The sequence below is a fragment of the Mustela putorius genome, unplaced genomic scaffold (genome assembly GCF_011764305.1).
Source record: "Mustela putorius furo isolate JIRA1106 unplaced genomic scaffold, ASM1176430v1.1 tig00000508_pilon_pilon_pilon, whole genome shotgun sequence".
NCBI lineage: Eukaryota > Metazoa > Chordata > Mammalia > Carnivora > Mustelidae > Mustela > Mustela putorius.
Genome location: NW_025421402.1, coordinates 16,761,916 through 16,782,738, shown reverse-complemented (window position 1 = coordinate 16,782,738; position 20,823 = coordinate 16,761,916). Strand labels below are relative to the sequence as shown.

Below are 20,823 nucleotides of genomic sequence, written 5' to 3'. Positions count from 1 at the left end.
AAGTCTATTTATTTCCATTCCGAACAATGATACTACTTGTTTTATTAGTATTTGTTCTTTTGGGATATGAGCAGTTAAAATACAAATCATACAAAAGCCATTGTTCCGACTACTATTGTCTAGAATTCTGTCCTCAAAATTTGTTTTTCCAATGCATGGGAGTTGGATAAGCAAAGAATATCCTAGCTACTAAATATTAATATTCTATCCAACAATGACAAGCTATTGTAATTTCCCAACAGACAAAAGTCTTAAAATTTTTCTTACTATTTATTAATTTCTCATTTTATCATAAAATACTAAGTCTACTAAGACTAAAAATCTGGAGTGAACATCAAGCATAAATGGTAATAGTTTCATTGTAATGAAAATATGAAATTCAATTACAGATGTTTCCCCAGATGTCTGGTGAACAAAGAAAGGGAGAGAGAGAGGGGAAAGAGGGGACAGAAAGAGAGGAAGAGGGGTAAACAGAACTGATATGTTACATTTACAACAGAGAGCACAGGAAGTATTTCTGGGATGAACACTAAGTCAACCATTTGTTAACTGCATGGCCTTGGCCACGTCATCCCCCTCAATTTTTACAAGGTTTCTGAAAAATTTTTTGGAGGATTTATTCCTTTTAAAAACATAATCTGGGCGCCTGGGTGGCTCAATGGGTTAAGCCGCTGCCTTCGGCTCAGGTCATGACCTCAGAGTCCTGAGATCGAGTCCCACATCGGGCTCCCTGCTCGGCGGGGAGCCTGCTTCCCTCTCTCTCTCTCTCTGCCTGCCTCTCCATCTACTTGTGATTTCTCTCTGTCAAATAAATGAACAAAATCTTTAAAAAAAAAAAAAAACATAATCTTCTGCGTGGTTGGTATCTACATGGATCTTTTAGACAGGATTGCTATTCATTGGGACTAGACCATGATTACCAATGGAAGCATGTTTCATATTTTGAGTTTCTTTCTTTTTTTCTTTCTATCGGGTGAATTACAATGGGAGGGTGGTTGGGGATAAATGAGAACCACCCTCTTGGAGGTCAAGTGATACTCAAAGCTTACCACAATCAGGTCCCAATTTCTCCCCTCAATTATCTGTTACTACTCCACTCCTTTAAAAGCTCTATCTGATCAAATTACTCTTTTTATTTCTTCACCTCCATGTCCATATTACTCCCCCTGCCATTCTTTTCCAGCTGTCCAAACCTCCTCTCTCCTGTTTTTCTTGCAAGCATTTATCAAAGAAACTATCTTTTCTCCCCTACTCCAAGAGAAGAAGCTGGCATTCTCTTAGTTGCAAAGCACTTTCAAACCATTCCATATCAGTAAGAAGTACTCCATTAAAACGGACAACAACAACAAACCAAAAGTTTACTTTTTAATCTCAAGCTTGCCACACTTAAGACTCTCTATCCTATTCAATATCGTCATACTTCAGGTATCCCATTACTTATTAACTCCTTCCTCACTCCTCCCCACTTCTCCCTGACTGCCCCAAGTACGCTCTAAAAATTCTGGCATCAAGCTAATGGTCAAATTCATACAGGCAACACATTTAACTATGAAATCCACAGCCAAGTTCCAGACCCTGGGAACTAGAAATGTTCCCCGTCTTAAGTCATAAACTCTAAATGCAAATTCCTCTCCTTCAACCCCTAGTGGCTTGATTAAAGGTTCTTCTATTTGGTTTGGACAGACTTAATACAGATATTTCTTGTTCCCCATTTTTAAGTTCCTTGTTCACATATTTTTATCTATAAGACTACATGGTATTTTGCTACATGAACATACCATAGATGACCTAATATTTCCTTTACTGTTGAGTATTTAGGTTAAAACCCCCCAAAAAAGTGAGTTTCAAGGAGGAAACAGTCAATCATTTTCAAAAGCACAACACTCTAAAAAAAGGTTTCTTCAGTTTGTTTGTCTTTTTAAGTAAAGGTTTCACTTTAATTCTGGTATAGTTAATATATAGTGTTCTTAGTAATACAGTGATTCAACAATTCTACACATTATTCAGTGCTTACCACAGTAAGAGTAACTTTTAATCCCCGTCACCGATTTCATCCATTCCCCCACCCACCTCCGCGCTGGTTATCATCAGTTTGTTCTCCATAGTGAAGTCTGTTTTTTTATTTCTATCTGTCTCTCTCTCTCTTTTTTTTTTCTTTGCTTCTCAAAAGCAGAACACTGAAAGCAATACATACTCATAATAATTCTGAGTAATACAGCTATATAAACCCAACCAGATCAGCTGGCTTTATTTTTTAGACTGAACAGTACAAAGGAAAAACTTGCATTAAAGTGATGACAATAGAACCTTTAGAAGTCATGCACATATGGATAACAGATACGATGAGCATGAGCCTTTGTTATTTTCCACATCAGTGCTATCCTCATTTCATAATTTTGAGTATAATCGTTAAAATGATTTATTATCAAATAATTGTGAGTATTTTGTGCATATGCTTTGCCTTGTTTGTTGGCAAATGATACCAATCTGTTCATTATCAACATCTGATTTTTAAAGCACCCTTTCTTTCTTCCACATACAAAATTAAATGCCAAGTATATTATTTCTTACAAGTATTATTAGCATAATCTTTAAAACCAGGAGAACCAACTCTAAATTCATTTCATAATTATGGTGAAAATATATTAATAAAGTTTTAAATTAATACCAGTAGGTCAGAAACCTAAGTTATCCAGCCTTTAGTATTTATCTAAACTGCAATACCCTGAAAGGAAAAAATATGTTTCAGTTTTCTGCTCTGACACTAAAGGGTGATAAATGTTACCTTATTAGCTTATAACCGATTTGGAGGTCCTTCTGCTGAAGTTTCTCTCTCCCTCTTTCTCTGCCCCTCCCCACCTCACATTCAATCTCTAAGATAAATCGTAAAAAAAAAAGAAAGAAAAGAAAGAAAGAAAGCTCCCAAAAAAGCAGGACCATTTGAGTATAGTGGGAAAAACAAGTTGCAGTAAAACTAGAGTTCAGCAGGTATGAAACCCATATGCACCAAGCACACCCACCAGATACCATCACTTTTCACTAACAGGAAAATATTTTCAAGGTTGTGAATCAACAATCCTAGACCCCTAAGATGGACAAATTCGGGCTATCTTGCCAGGAACAGTGCCCTGGAAGTAAGCTGGAAGGTCAGAAATGGAGGTAGGGAATAAAAAGAAGCAAAAACAATAGTCATGAAGGAACCAAGAGTCAAATCACTCTCTCTCTCTCTCTCTCTCTCTCTCTCACACACACACACACACATGTGCAAAGAAAAACCAACACCTAGAAATGATCTATTATTCTGAATTAATGAAGGCACTGTAGTGGAGAACCCATTGATCCTTCAGGACTGGATAAGCTAGCTGCTGTCAATATGAAAATTATTTAAAAGCTAGATAGAAATATTTTAGTTAACAGAATTTTGAGGGAGGTTGTCTAAAACTATTGAACCTATCTAAGGAGATCCTAGGATCTCTCTCAGTTCATTTTCTGTGTGACTTTGCCACATCTGAGCCTGTTGACAATGCCAAATTTGCTAGGCGTTCTCTCCTCTGGTTACTGGGATATTGTGTCTCTGCTTTTCTAGTTATTATCTGTCTATAATTCCCTTTCCTCCGCCTAAATCCTACCTAATGTGTTCCACAAGCCTTAATTCTTGGCCCTCTGCTCTATTCTTGAGAGATATTTTTTCCCCATTAGGTAGAAAATCCAGTCATCTTGCAAAGATGGTTCTAAAATCTTTGTCTCCAGCTCTGACTCTTAATCTAAACTCCCATTCAAGTGTTCACTTTAATAAGCATTTGTGGAGTGTTAATTATTATATGCCAAACACTCTGCCGAGAGACTCTACAAAATCGCCTTACAAGATACCACCACATGGAGGTGTCCTAACATCATCACAAACTCAAAAAGCTGAAAACATCTTTTTTGTAAGCTTCACTTAGTGCCCCATTCGGAATGTTTCTTATAAACATGCACACTTTTATTATCATTATAACCATTAATCAGGTCTGCGGAGATAAAAATGCAGCTGTCTTAGTAGCTTAGGAAACAAAGAGTTTCTCCTTCACATTACGGGTAGACTAGGGTTCCCTATAGTTATCTATGCTCTACGTCTCTTCCTCTTAACCCCCAGGATGAAGGAGCGGCCCAAGACTGAGGTGTGCCATTCTTATGCCAGAAGGAAAGAGGGAGAAAGCTTCTTAAAGCTTCATCTTGAGTGTGGCATATGTCCCATCCGCCCACAACACATGGCTTAGCCCAAAATCTATGAGATGGGAAAGAATCACTCTTGTATGAAGAAGAGGGTAGTGAATAATTTTGATGCACAGATAAAATCACCAGCTGTGTTGACCACAGCAAAAGTCTTCCAACATATATATCCCTGTGAATCACGTAATCAGTTAGCAAAAATGTCGGCAGGCTTTCTATGTGACATTTGCTGTGATACATTTGTGATACAGTAAAATTAAACAGTTACTGCCATTCAGGAGCTCCCAGTCAAATAAGAGATGTAGATGAAGAACAGTGGGACAAATGCCTACATCAAAAAGCTAGGAAGGCACGCCTGGTCTCTGCAGTCTCCCACGATTGTACACTCAGCTTCAGGAGATCAGGGAAGGTTAATGTTAAAGTCAAGTCTGGAAGAGTAAGTAGGGCTCTGGACCCACGGGAGGCAGGTCAGAGCGAAGGAGGGAGGGAAGGCATTCTGGGCAAGGTACGGGGCATTTGTAAAATACTTGTAGCACACTGCGAATTTTGGCAATGGCCAATGATTTAATGTGTCCAAAGTATATTTTATACAGGTGTAGGAAGAAGCGAGGTTAGAGAAAAAGCAATCAGAGACTATGAAAAACCTGACATGTCACATGTCACATGAAAAATGTAAACTTTTTGTAGTATGCTATGGCAAGGGCCGTAGGCATGCAAGTAAAATGATGATATTTGGACTGAAGTCAAGAGACTTTTATGAGGGGAAATGGAAAGTGCTTGATGCCTGATAGGAAATAAAGGGTAGTGAGGAGGAGATAGTGGAGAGCCTAGGATGACTGGATTTCTGGTTGAATGGTTGTACCATTTATCTGAATGAAGGAATACATAAGGAGGAACAGGTTTGGGGTACCTGAGGGACACACAGAGATTTTAATAAGGAGTTAGCATGTGGATCTATATAGATCAGAAACTGAGAACTTGAGGCAAACCACCACATCTTCCTAAGCTCCCATTTTTCTATCCATAAAATGAAAATAACAAATGCACTTTCTACTTAATAGATTGTTGGAAAATATTAAATAATGAATATACTGTGTTCCAAAATATAGTGTTCCAAAATTCATGGTTTATGCACCACACCCAGTGGGTATTATGAATATAAAGTTTTTAAACAAGAAATTCCTTTTAAAATGTAGGAAATTACTTTTTAAAAGTCACATTCACATCAACCTTCTGCTAGTCCCCAAATTCTTTGAGCCACCCAGATCAACATCCCTCCCACCTCCCATCACACCATGCTCATTCCCAATTTCAAAGCCTCACTCATGGCATTGCTATTATTGCGTATATAGCTGTTAGGTCAAAAAATATATATGCATAATAAATTTGGGAAATGACGATTTAAACATAGTTACTACAGACTTATGTGTGTGACAGGATAATTAACATAGACTTAAACAATTCCTGTAGACTTCTTTAATTCCTGTCCTACCCCCCAACCCAAGAACGTAGCAGGTCCTTTCATGTGTTTTGCCTCAGATGGCTTATGTGTGACTGTGCATCCCTACTGAGCTTCGCTTTCTTAAAACCTGAGCTCTGAGAAATTATGCTGGAATGGGAGAGAGACAGTAAGAGGAGAGATATGGGCAGAGAAAGAGAAATAAAAGATTCCACATGTCTGGAGAAGAGCTGGGCATTAGCTTTTTAAAATAAGGAAATGTAACATTTGGCATTACTGTCACTTCTTTTTTTTTTTTTTTTTTTTTAACATCTTAATTTTATTTTTTCCAGGGTTCCAAGGTGGCTAAAACTCTAGGACTAAAGTTGGTGGCACCTGTGAAGGAGATAGGACTGGAAGTACTAGGGATATTGGGATATTGACAAAAATTCCCATTCCTTTTATGTGGCCCACCAGCCAGAGAGTTCTCAAAGGATGAACACTGAAGATCAAATACATGGGCCAGGACAAAGGACCTCCTCTGAATGAAGCTCCACAAAGGTGGGGATCTCTGGTATGTTAGCACTACTTAAGCTTCGTGGACTTCTGTATAACCCAAAGGAGGGAATTCTTCAATAGTGACCTGAATTTCAACTGCCTTATCACTTCAGTAAATAAGCGTTTTGGAATCACATCAAACTGGGTTTTAACTTTTCTCCACACATCACTAACAGTATGTCTTTGGGGAAGTAACCATATCTGAGACTAAAATCCTTCATCTGTAAAACAGTAATAATATTCATAGGACTTGTGTGAGACTTTAGTTGGTATACACATTAAACACAAAAATGTTTGCTACAGGGGTGACTGGGTGGCTCAGTGGGTTAAATTTAAAGCCTCTGCCTTCAGCTCAGGTCATGATCTCAGGTCCTGGAATCAAGCCTCACATCAGACCCTCTGCTCAGCGGTCCCGCCCCCTGCCTGACTCTCTGCCTACTTGTGATCTCTAATAAATAAATAAATAATATTTTTAAAAAATGTTTGCTATAATATTTTAGGCATAGTAGTTAATCAGTAAACTACAGCTATTATAATTTCATTCAATAATTACTTATTGAGGTCCAATTATGTTATTTGAGATTTTTATGTTAGGTCCTGTATACATAATGGCAAAAAAGGAATAAATAAAACAGACCTGTCCTAAAATAGCTTATAGCTTAACAGACTTAAAAACTATCAGAACCAATCTAAATGAGGAAAATCTCTATCATTTTTACCCCAAGAGCTCAAAGATAATTAGATACAAAATTGTAGAATAATTTAGTGATCATGCTGAGTGATATTCTTTTTGATCAAACTCAGTTAAGACACTAAAGTAACAAAACAAATTTCCTAGAATTGATCTTTATATGAATTTTTTAAAAGATTTTATTTATTTATTTATGTGACAGAGATCACATAATAGGCAGAGAAGCAGGCGTTTGGAGGGGAGGAAGCAGGCTCCCTGCTGAGCAGAGCGCCTGATGTGGGGCTCGATCACAAGACCCTGAGATCATGACCTGAGCCAAAGGCAGAGGCTTAACCCACTGAGCCACCCAGGAACCCCTATATGAATTTTTTTTTTTTAAGATTTTATTTATTTATTTGACAGAGAGAGATCACAAGTAGGCAGAGAGGCAGGCAGAGAGAGAGAGAGGAGGAATCAGGCTCCCCGCTGAGCAGACAGCCCGATGCGGGACTCGATCCCGGGACCTCGAGATCATGACCTGAGCCGAAGGCAGCGGCTTAACCCACTGAGCCACCCAGGTGCCCCCCCATATGAATTTTTAAAAATATTTTTTCAGCAACCTCAACATCATTAGAATAAATACAGATTCCCAAGTTGAATACATTGACAATAGCCCCTGAAATGTTTATACTCTTGTATATTTGATAAAAGAGGTCTCAATCATTTATAACCTTCTTACTAGTGGCTTGTAAGTAGCAATTCCAGCAATGGAAGTTAAGTCAGTAATGCTCATGGAAAGCCATATGCATACATATATTTTATTGTCTTGTCTATACATTGACATAGACCCCCAACTATGAATGAATAATGGGGCTAAAGATCACTCAGCACTCCAAAGAAAATACCTTAATTTTTTGATCATCCCATTTAAGTAATCTGATGCTATTAAAAGTGGGTTTGAAGAAGGAGCTTCTGCTGACCAAATCAATTTGAACACCAAACCAATTAGTGACAGTAATTTAGTATAGCCCACTGAATAAAACAGGAATCCATGAGTTCATACTGATATAAAAAATTTTAAAAAGGACAAACAAAGAAAAGAGCTTTTTCTTATAGTAACATGCTAACAAGTAAATGTAGAAAAAAATGACAGAGTTAGAAAATTGCTATTTAACAAATATAATAATTGGTTCTTTTTTTTAAAAAAAGATTTTATTTATTTATTTGACAGACAGAGATCACAAGTAGGCAGAGAGGCAGGCAGAGAGAGAGGGGGAAGCAGGCTCCTTGCGGAGCAGAGAGCCCGATGCGGGGCTCGATCCCAGGACCCTGGGAATCATGACCTGAGCCGAAGGCAGAGGCTTTAATCCACTGAGCCACCCAGGCGCCCCTAATAATTGATTCTGGACAAAGCCATCAGTGAATGCTAAACCTAGTGTAAAAACGCTTGATGATCAAGAAGACACACACACACACACAGAGTTTTGAAATACCCCTCTGGGTGGTTCAGTTGGTTAAGCATCTGTGCCGTAAAAGCATCACTGTGGTTTTAAAACTAGCTATAAGAGAGACCCAACAGTTACAAAAAAGTTCAGGGCAGAATTTCTGTTTGAATACTTAGTTTCACTAAATTTAAAATAGTAGGCTCTTCCTCCAAACAGTTCCTATACTTTTTCTACATGTTTTAAAGTTTTTTTCACCAAAGGTGAATGCTTATCACTTACTTACCTACTTACTTTTATCTTTCCCTCTCTATATCTTTTAATTTCACTTAGATGCAACTAATCAAGAACAAATGAAAAACAAATTTACGTTATTATAGTCAAAAATAGTAACAAACCAAAAAATAAATGAAGTAGGCCACTAATTAGAAGCTTTCTCACTTTGTATTAAAAAAAAAAAATGTTTTTTTCTTATTATCCTAAAGCTCTTAGCTGAAGTGAAAGTTGGCATGCTACCATATACTTCTACAAGACTATCAGTGCACAGAGATGGTTGTGGTAAACCACATTTATGGCAAATCTTGAAAATATCCCAGCAGCCGATATCCCCACAGCCAATAACAGACAATGCTAAAATCACCTTATTTTTATATTTTGTAGAATTAATTTTGGCCACTTTAATTCATTTAATGTGTACTGACTATGTTATGAAACAGGGATTAATCTAAGTGTTGATGGCCCAAAAATGAACAAGCTGCTGTGCCTACCCTGAAAGGGCTCAACACCTAGAACCTGGAGAAAATCATTGACAAATAAGTGCACATAAATGCATACACTGAGAAAATTACTTTAACAAAAAGAAAATGTCTGGTGTCATCTGGGTACGAAGAAATGAGTCATCAATTCTCCATGGAAAATCAGAAAAGGCTTTTCAGAAGAGGTCTCATTCTAAAATTTAAGCCCAATTTTCTTGTTGTTGTTGTTTTTGTTTTTAAGATTTTGTTTATTTACTTACTTGTTAGAGAGAGAGAGCACAAGGAGGCAGAGTGACAGGCAGAGCAGCAGAGGCAGAGGAAAAAGCAGGCTCCCCACTGAGCAAGGAGCCCAACACAGAACTCGATCCCAGTACCCTGGATCATGACCTGAGCCAAAGGCAGCGGCTTAACCAACTGAGCCACCCAGGCATCCCAAGCCCAGTTTTCTTTTTATGTAAATATTTATAGCAATAACTTCCACGCTGCATGTAAATATGACTAAAGTTACAGTACATTGTATAATTCAAATGCTAACATACATAAATTTTATAATATTTACCTTTACAAGTAGCCGATACTCTTCTCTGCCTGAGTAACCTCTCCACCATTTTTGAATAACAGTTGCTACTCTATGTAAATACCTGGGTGAAAAACAGACTTATTAGTATGCTTCCTTGAACAAGATTATTGTTTAAATTTTTTCTTAGACTGTATCTTCCACAATTCAAGAATTCAAATTCAAAGGCAAATTTTTGTGTACTTTTAAAGGGTAGAGCTATCATTCTGCAATAGAATTAACCATTTCTAAAAGTAGAAAAAAGGGACAGAAATAAATATTCAGTATTCCTTTTGGGCTTATGATTAAATATCTTTAAATTTCAAATACTCTTCAATACTAATTCTTGGAAATATTTTTGAATGTTAAGACTATAAAACAGGTCAAAGGAACAAGAGATAAGCCAGGCAATATTGGTATAAGTCATCATAAGTACTTTGAAGTAATTCTTGAGGTAAGGAAACACTTCCTTTTTCATGCTTATATTTCCCAGTCAATCTAAGCTAATGACAAGTTAATCTGCTGAATTAAAAAAATACTCTCTTTGTTATCATGTTCCTCATTGGTATGGGGGGGCCAAAAGAGAAATCTCATCTTCGCATGGATCTGCAAGTCAGGATCCCACAAGCTAACAGAAGACACTAGACACTATAACCCCACTTGATCATCTGAATGAGTTATTATGTACTAGGGTTTTTCTTCTTCCACCTTATCCAGGCAATGCTTTTCAGAATTGTGAGAGACTGAAGGAAAGTTTGAGTGCTGAAGAAAAAGTGAGAGCAATTACGATAGGGAGTACAGCTTTAGTCTCTTTACAATCAGGACTGCAGCATTCTCATATCATTTGCCCTTATGCATCAACATGCTGAAGAAGACTGGAACAACTTCCTTTGTTTTATTTTATTTTGTTTTTCCTTTTTTTTTTTAAAGAATTTTTTTTTTTTATTTCTTCATGTAACAGAGAGAGATCACAAGTAGGCAGAGAGGCAGGCAGAGAGAGAGGGGGAAGCCGGATTCCCTCTGAGCAGAGAGTGCAATGTGGGGCTCGATCCCAGGACCCTGAGATCATGACCTGAGCCAAAGGCAGAGGCTTAACCCACTGAGCCACCCAGGCTCCCTGTTTTTCCTTTTTTAACAATCAGTGAATTCATTGCTATAAATAAAGTCCAGTCATTTGTCATATGCTATGGAATTCAAAGGAAAGAATCTAATCTAATTATGATATTGAGTATTTTTTAAAATTAGAGATATGGTTGATATAATTTAGTTTTTTGATATGTAAGAAAAGACCAGAAAAAGTTATTTCTTTAAAAAGGACATCATATAGGGGCTCCTGAGTGGCTCAGTGGGTTAAGCCTCTGCCTTCAGCTCAGATTATGATCTCTGGGTCCTGGGATCAAGCCCTGCATCAGCTCTCTGCTCAGCAGGGAGTCTGCTTTCCCCCTCCCCCACCCCCTGCCTGACTCTGCCTACTTGTGATCTCTCTCTGTCAAATAAATAAATAAAATCTTTTTTAAAAAAAGACATCATATAATTTATTAAATTCATTATAAGGAAAAGATTATTTGTAATCAACACTTACATGAATAAATCATATTTTCTAATGAGCGTTTTTTTATCATATATCTGACATTCCCATAACAAAATCATATACCTGATATATGCCCGAACTTGACATCCTCGAAACCAGCTCTGGATTTTAACTGCTGCATCATACTCCTTTTTCCTAAAAACATCTACAACACTAAAAAGAAATTTTTTAAAGCATTTCATTAGTGACTAATATAATTCCAAAGCAAATCAACCTGTTAAAACTTAACCTTTAATTTCTTCCAAAATTATAATTATAATTCAAATGTCATTTTTAATAAAATTAAAATACAAAATAAAGCATTTCAGAAATCATGAGCTATATTTTTAAAATTAACCTTTCTCTGAGAGGCTATGTGCTTTCAACAGCTTTACTTTTTCTTTCATTTTTGTAATCACCTATTTTGCAACTAATTAATTTACCAGTGATTCTCATAAGGAAATAAAACAACATGCATTTTTTTCATTATTTTAAAACTGTAATTACTTGAATTTACTATTTAAATGCCACTACACATATCATGCAAGATTAAAATGCCTGCATATTTGACTCCACGCATCAGTTAACTGAACTGCCTCTAAGTAACATGAATCCATCCCAGAATGCTTATTCTAGATAGAATTCTCAGAAACTCTATTTAAGCTAAAGCAGGGGCAGGGCCATAGGCTTATAAAGACAAGAAATTCAGCTGTTAGATTTTACTGATTTACAGCAAAAACAGATCTCCATTTTAATTTTACCAGTCATTATAATTCAGCCTCCCTGTCCCTATTAGATATGATATTGCTTAAGGCAACTACTGTGTACCACAAAGTAATTTCTTTCCTAGAATGCTGGTTGGCACCTAATTAGCACTTTATGTTTGCTGAATGACTTAAAAATGGCTAACCATTTATTTCTTAATTTTGCTTTAATTCCCTCAAAATAGTGTTTCCTTTGACAGGTTATTTTTTTGTGGTTATTATATTCTAGATTAACTATATAGATTTATATGTTATAATTAGAACAGAAACAGAAGGGGGGAAAAAATCCAAACAATGAAATTCTTAAACAATCCTATGAAGTTGGCTAAGAGAAAGAAACTAGGATGAGCAGTTACGCTGTCAGTGGCAAAAAGCTGGAGAAACAAGTAGATGGATTATAGTCCCAGATAAGCAGAAAAGAGAGTTACCTAGAAAGGACTCTAAAGGACTCAAAAAAGCAAACGGAAAACAAAAACTATGCATCCATCAGTGATCCAGATATGAAGAGAAGCAGAGAGAATTACACAAGCCGGTGATGTTAAGAGGACACTCTAGACAATTAGAAGAAATGAAAGTGCAATTATCATTGTATGTTTGTTCTACATCTAAAAATTATAGGAGAGACATGTATAAACCATATTCTTGGTTCAAATGATTGTGCTCCACATGGCAGAGAGAACAACTTGAAGTATTTCACTCCCCCGAGCCTTCTCCGACTCCCCAGACTACAGCAGGCCTTACCATTGTACACTCCAATTGCTCTTAATATTTAACACAGTCGTGTATCATGACTGATTGATAATGGTCTTTCCACTAAACTTTAAAATCTAAAAATCCACAATATTACCCCCTTTCTCCCACATGCATCCTCAGTGGCTCCAGAGGGAACTGATGTTTCTCCTAACAGTCTATGACTTACCAAAGCTGCTTTCTCCTGGGGAATAGCATGCCTATTACAGACATATTTAATCCCTGTGAAGACTGTCACACAGGAGCGTCTATCACTATACCTACTCACAACATTAAAATATTATTCCCATTTGACAAAGGAAGATACTAAGGGAGACAGAGGTATAGGGATATGTCTAAGGTCACATCTTAATAAATGTCAGAGCTGAAATTTTATCCTACATAGTTTGGCTCCAAAAGCTGGATTCTTAACCATCACTTCATGGGAAGGAAGGATAAAAATAGGAGATGGGAGGAAAGTGAAAGAGGAGGAATAAAAAGGAAGAAAAAAAAATAAAAAGAAGAGTGCACACAAGCCATTTTCAAATATAAAATTAAAATTTTGTGTCATAGATGATCATCAGTCTCCTAAAAACAATAAAATAAACTGGGACTAAGATATGAAAAGACATCAACATCTACGGTAAAAAATCAAAAATTTCATCTTTGGGCGTTTAGTTTGACAAGTTCATTACAGATTTTGGATACTAGCTCTTTATCTGATATGTCATTTGCGAATATCTTCTCCCATTTTGTCAACTGCCTTTTGGCTTTGTTGACTGTTTCTTTTGCTGTGCAAAAGCTTTGGATCTTGATGAAGTCCCAATAGTTCATTTTTGCCCTTGCTTCTCTTGCCTTTGGCAATGTCTCCAGCAAGAAGCTGCCGCAGCTGAGGTCAACGAGATTGCTGTGTTCTCCTCAAGGATTTTTTTGATGGAGTCCTGTCTCACACTAAGGCCTTTCATCCCTTTTGAATCTATTTTTGTATGCGGAATAAGGAAATGGTCCAGTTTCATTCTTCTGCATGTGGCTGTCTAATTTTCCCAACACCATTTGTTGAAGAGACTCTTTTTTCCATTGGACATTCTTTCCTGCTTTGTCGAAGATTAGCTGACTATAGAGTTGAGGATCTATTTCTGGGCTCTCTATTCTGTTCCATTGATCTATGTGTCCGCTTTTGCCAAGTACCATACTGTCTTGATGATTACAGCTTTGTAATAGAGTTGAAGTCTGCAAAGAAGACATCCAGATGGCCAACAGACACATGAGAAAGTGCTCAACGTCATTCCGCATCAGGGAAATACAAATCAAAACTACAATGAGATATCACCTCACACAGTCAGAATGGCTAAAATTAACAAGTCATGAAATGATAGATGTTGGAGAGGATGCAGAGAAAGGGGAATCCTCCTACACTGTTGGTGGGAAGGCAAGCTGGTGCAGCCACTCTGGAAAACAGCATGGAGGTTCCTCAGAAAGTTGAAAATAGAGATACCCTATGACCCAGCAATTGCACTACTGGGTATTTACCCTAAAGATACAAATGTCGTGACCCAAAGGGGCATATGCACCCAAATGTTTATAGCAGCAATGTCCACAATAGCCAAACTATGAAAAGAACCTAGATGTCCATCAACAGATGAATGGATAAAGAAGAGGTGGTATGTGTGTGTGTGTGTGTGTGTGTGTGTGTGTGTGTATGTGTATAATGCAGCCATCAAAAGAAATGAAATCTTGCCATTTGCAATGACATGTATGGAACTAGAGGGTATTATGCTGAGCGAAATAAGTCAATCAGAGAAAGACAATTATCATATGATCTCCCTGATATGAGGAATTTGAGAGGCAGAGTGGGGGGTCTGGGGAGTAGGGAAGGAAAAAATAAAACAAGATGGGATCTGGAGGGAGACAAACCATAAGAGACTCTTAATCTCACAAAATAAACTGAGGGTTGCTGGGAGGTTGCTGGGAAGGGAAAGGTGGTTGGGTTATGGACACTGGGGAAGGTATGTGCTATGGTGAGTGCTGTGAAGTGTGTAAGCCTGACAATTCACAACCTATACCCCTGGGGCAAATACTACTTTATATGTTAATAAAAATTATTTAAAAAATCAAAAATTTCAGATATACCAGGTATGGGTGAGAATGGAGTGCAACAGGAACTCATAATATTGCTGGTAAAAAATAATTCAGCCTTTAAACACATAACAGAAATTTTTCATTTATATGAACAAAAAGCTCACAAAAGTTTAGGACGTTAAATAAGGAAAGAAAAAAGAAAGTTGAATTTTAAGAGACAGTATTTTGCAGTGTTATGGAAGTTAATAGTAACATAGCAGGAAGGGAGACCATGGTTGAGCAGTACCAATGCTGTGAAGAAGTCATGAAGACAAGGTCAGTGTTTCAAAGAGTTGCAGCATTCCAGGGAATCTTTTTTCTTTTAAAATCATATCCTAGCCAGTAAAATACGATAGTACAAAATATAAAATGTCATTATAGCAAAAATAGAAAAGATACAGTAATACAACGTCCAGTAGAGCAAGCAATTCAAAGATGATAGAGTGTGAAGAAGGAAAAAATAATTTTATTCAGTAAGGCTGATGTGAAGTGAAATTCATGATGAGACAAAACAGCTCTTTATGGGTATTTAACCTAACATTTAATATGATTATAGATCTGTTTTCCTTGTTTTTAATATACTTTATTTAAAATACTGAAAATACTTGTCATTCCTACCCCACCAAAAATCAACAAGTCTTTCAAAATAGGAGATGGGTGCCTGGGTGGCTCAGTAGGTTAAGCGTCTGCCTTCAGGTCAGATCATGATCCCAGGGGCTTGGGATCCAGCCTCCAAAGGGCTCCCTACTCAGCAAGCAGTCTGCTTCTCCCTCTGCTCCTTCCCCTGCTCATGCTCCGGCTCTCTCAATAAAATAAATAGGTAAAATATTTTTTTAAAAAGGAAGAAAAAAATATTGAAGTAAGATACACGAATATATCTAATACTTTTAAGCTAATGTATAGCTTGAACCTACTCTTCACTTATTATTGTTATTAGAAATGTGGAATAAGCAATCATATTTCCGTTTTGGCTTTGTTTTCTAATCTCTTCTGGTAATAATACTAACATGTAATACATAGTCAGGAAGAAGATTAAATTATTTCTTCTTAAACTTATGAACACCAATGTATATAAACATAAGCACAGATACACTAATAAGAACTATACATCTTAATTAAAGGGAAATATTTTAAAAAATAACTAGTAGCTAACTTACTGCTAAGTTTTAATTTCTATGCTGTAATTCAACTTCCATACACATTTCTCTGTTGTCCTTTTTTTAACTGCTTAAAAAATGAAATTTACAGATACTTGGGTTACCATTGGGATGCTGAATACTCATATAATATGTCATGAACTGCTAGACTTTTTGTGTTTAAAATGAAAAATGTGGGTAACACTTTATTTTAATGGTATATTAATTAGTTCCAAATTACAATGAAAATCCTATAGCAGTGAATAAAATATGACATCCACATGAATTTGAAATAAATTTATTATGATCAGTATTATCACAATGAATACTAAATGAATTAATAATGATGAAAGACCAAAAGTATTACCAGGAATGTAATAAAACATTGAAAAAAGCTGCAAGTTTCCAGTCACTTTATCATCAACTAGAAATAAGTACTATAACCCCGGATAACACTATATTCATGTGTATCATTAGCTGCTGGAAATTAATTGACAATAAATAGAAAATGGAAAAAAAATGTGTAGCTAAATGTCTTTCTAGTAATGTACAAAAAATACACATTTTACGTATCAACATACTGTTTAGTTTGACCTATGTGTACTAGCTCCTGAATTAAAACTAGATTAAAAACCCAATCTTCTTTGCTTCTCATTACCATATGACTTTTAACTACTTTAGATACTAGGAATAAAATTCCAATATTAGCTGCCCTACATTGTAAAATATATTGATGTGTAAAACAGTTTTTGCTTCTCACTTCACTATTAGGTCTCAAGGATGTCAAGCTTCTTAAAGGCAGAAACTATGTTTAATCTACACTGTGTTTTAATTATCACTCATGTGCCTAATAAGAGGTCAATAACTAGTTGAAAAATATAAACTACATTTTAGAATCTAGAAGCCATGTTGTGTTTTCATTAATAGTCCTCATTATTATTATTATTATTTCACAGCTCAATGAATAATGAGTTATAAATACATATGTATTAGAGCATAAAGTAAGAATTAACATGCAGATTCATAACATATTTGCAAAGTGTTTGATTATTTACTTTTCTACCTCTTCCTTCTACCTTCTCTTCATTTCCTGAACAATTAAGTCCTAAAGAAATTGGCAGTGGGGAAGGAAACCAGGAATCTGTGCTAAAGGGTTGGGAGTGTTGGGGGATGGGCAGTCACAGCGGCTCAGCTAAGCCTGTGTAGGTAAGGTGGGCATCTATCTATATGTAGGCCTGGGCTGGGGTAAGATGTCACAATCTAAGGACAGTGTTCCCATGGACAGAAGGCCTAACTCTGGGTGTCAAGGAAAGGTGAGGAAAGCCTCCACAAGGTTGGGTGGAACAGGGAGTAAGAACCCAAGAATGATGGAAAGGGTATCCAAGCTGGGGAATGAGTGATAATCCAACATGGAGAGGTGGAGCCCATACTCCAGGAAAAGGGAATCCATAAAAGAGAGGACAGTTATGGTTACGGTGACAGAAGTTTTGTTATATACAGAAGGATTGGTCCAATAAGTGAATATATGAAAGATAATGAGAGCCAGGTTCAGCAGCATTAGAAAAGGAACGAGATAAACTAGAGTTAATCCTGTGATGCTGGATTTGAAATGGAATTGTCAATGTAAACACATGGATTTCAATATATACATGGATGGATGGATAAATGAAGTACACATGCAGACTGAACACAAAGCATATATACACATCTTTTCTTGCTCTGTCCACTTGTGAGACCCTGAAACACCCAATAGCATAAGCATCCACTAAAAGCAGCAAGCATTCTTTGGAGAAATGGATGACTCCAGAGTTTGGGTGGGAAAAGAAAAGATGAGCCTTGAACATTTTTTGTGTGCATCGGAAAGCAAGAAAGTATTACGATCATCAGCACACAAAACAAAATCTTATAGTGGCTCCCATTGGACAAATCTAAGACAATACTAGCATGAACCTAAGTAATATAAGTAATGTTAACCCAATGAATAGGAACCTATGAGTCCATAATAGTATGCATAATAAATAAATTGAAAAATTAATGAGGAATGGAATACATACACAGTTTCAAATCACCTACTTTTGAAAATACCTACTAATTACAAAGGGGAAAAAAAGAGACCATAACAGTAGAGAAGTCTAGCTGAAACTATCTTAGTCAATAATCCAAATAGTTACCATCAGTAATGGGACAAATCAAAATTATGCAGTATCTGGTAGGATGCATTAAAAAAGATTACAGGACCACTTCTGCGACATTTCTGCCAAAGATACATAAGCTGAATCTAATCAAGAAGAAAAAAATCAGACAAACCCAAATTGAGTGAACTTTTACAAAATAATTGATCTGTGATTTTCAAAAATAAGGTGGTTATGAAAATCAAAGAAAAACTGAGAAAATGTTCCATATTAAAGTTAACTAAAGAGATAAGATACATATAATCCTTTTGCTATAAAGAACATTAGTCAAACAATTGGCAAATCTTGAATGGAATCTGGAGATCAGATGGCAGAAATGTATCAATGTTAATTTCTTGATTTTGATGGTGGAATTTTTTGGTTATACAATGTCCTTAAGTGAAAGAATGGGGGGATGGGGGGCAATGGGTCATGAGGTTGCAACTTACCCTCATATGATTTGTGAAAAAACAAAAACAAAAACAAAACTTCTGTACTGTATTGCAACTTCTTTAAGTTTCAGATTATTTCAGAATTTTTAAATATATATGTATGTATATATATGTACATATGTGTATACATACACAAAAGAATGGCATCTCAGAACTTTTATTTTATTCAAATAGTTTTAGAATTTAAAGTAATTTTGACATTTAAAGTAAACTAAAGATAGGAAAATGATCATGCATAAGGACATTTGTAATGATAAAGAGGTTAATTAAGAAAATGTAATAATCCTAAATGAGTATGCACCTAATAACCTAATAACAGTGCTTCAAAATATGTGAAACAAAACCTGACAAAACTGAAAGGAGAAAGAACAAATTCAAAATAACAGTTAGATATTTCAACATGTCTCTCTGAATAGGTGACAGGACAACTATACAAGAAATCGATAGTAATATAGAAGACCTGAACAACACTATCAACCAATTTGAAGCTAATCAATTTCTAAAGAACACTCTACCCAACAATATCTATCTAAGGTCTTACCTAAGGTCTTCAAGTTCACTAATGTTTTATTTACAGGATTTTAATCTGATATTAAGTCCATCTGAATTTTTTGTTTCAGATCATCTGTTCTGTGTCTCTAAAAGTTTCATCTGCTTCTTATTTCCATTTCACTCCTCAATATGCTTATATTTTCCCTAAAGTCCTTAAGAGTGTTTTGAGAGCTATTTAAAACTCATTGTAGGCTAATTCTATCAGCTTTGTATTTCCAGGTCTGTTTCTATTAATCAATTTTTTTTCTTCCTCGTTATAGGTCATGGTTTGCTACATTTTTGTCATACTACTAATTTAGAAATAGATGCTGGACAATATGAATGCTAAGCTGTTGAGTTTGAATTTTGCTCAGAAATTACTGCCAGTCATAAAACTGGAGTAATTGTCTAGATAGACTCATTTGTTTCCTTTCAGCAAGAGATCATAATCCTACATTGTCTGTTGCAACACAATGTCTAAAAATAATTTTTCACCTATTTTGTTCACTTTTCTGATTTTTCACAGTGGCAAGCCAAGTTTTCTACCCACTACATCTTCATGACCACTTAATTTGTATGTTGAATTTTATGTTTGCAAAATAAAATTTTTGTCTCAGAATATTTTTTCCTTATTTACTATTTATTTATAACTAATACACGAATACCCAATACACAACATAAAATTTTAAACGGTACAGAAAAATATAGAGAAAAATATTAAGATACCATTTCAACCTTCCTTATCCTCCAAGTCTTAAAAAATCTGAACACTATTAACAGTTTGTTATCTATGATTTCATATACTGTGTCTCTCTGCATAAATACATAAAAATTTCATACTAAATGTACTACGTATTTTTCTATGACCTATTTTTTAACCTTAATCTGTCTGTCTTGGGGGGGGGGGCGTTTGTCATTATATATAAAAAGCTTCACTTTTAAACTGCTACTTAATATTCCATCATGTGTATAAGCCTTAATTTATTTAATCAGATTAGTTACAAATACACACAAGGTATTTTCAGGTTGCTGTGTTTTTTTCCTATTAGAAATAATGCTTTTAAAAAAAAGAATGCTTTAATGAACACCTTTATACATAACCCTGTACATAAATACCTTTGTGCACAAATTGTGTACACAAGAGATTTCTACAAGTCAACAAAGTGACATGCATTTGATAAATTACTATAAATTTAATTGTTTTTGTAGTTTTAAATCACAATTGCTTGTTACTATTATATAAAAAAGACAACTGCTTTTTGTGTATTGGGTATTGTGTCTTACAGCCTTGCTAAATTCACTTATTTCTAGATCTTTTTTGTAGGTAGCTTAGTTTTCTTTTTTTTTTTTCTTTAATTTTTTTTTTTAAGATTTTATTTATTTATTTGTGAGAGAGCGAAAGCATGAGAGAGGACAGGTCAGAAGGAGAACCAGACTCCCCGCTGAGCGGGGATTCCCCCCAGGACCCCCCACCCACCATGTGGGACTTGATCCTAGGACTCCAGGATCACGACCTGAGCCTAAGGCAGTTGCTTAACCAACTGGGCCACCCAGGCTCCCCCATAGCTTAGTTTCCTACACACACAATCATGTTATCAGTGAATAAAGCCAATTTTGCTTCTTCCTTTGCAATTTTTAAAACTTAATTTGTCTTGCAATATTTAAAACCAGGAAAGAAAGTATGCAATGTTCAATTAAGGGTTAGAGACAATTTCTATACT

General features: G+C 35.9%; 1 protein-coding gene across 1 annotated transcript in view; it reads right to left on the bottom strand.

Annotated features, from left to right (window-relative positions):
• The window catches only part of SPATA17 (spermatogenesis associated 17), a 178,313-nt gene that overhangs the window by 153,308 nt on the left and 4,182 nt on the right, over positions 1 to 20,823 (bottom strand). Inside the window, exons 2-3 of the mRNA XM_004751466.3 lie at positions 11,286 to 11,375; positions 9,635 to 9,716 (exon numbers count right to left, since the gene is read on the bottom strand). Of these exons, the coding sequence (XP_004751523.1) occupies positions 9,635 to 9,716; positions 11,286 to 11,375 (172 nt within the window). The remainder of the gene's footprint in view (positions 1 to 9,634; positions 9,717 to 11,285; positions 11,376 to 20,823) is intronic.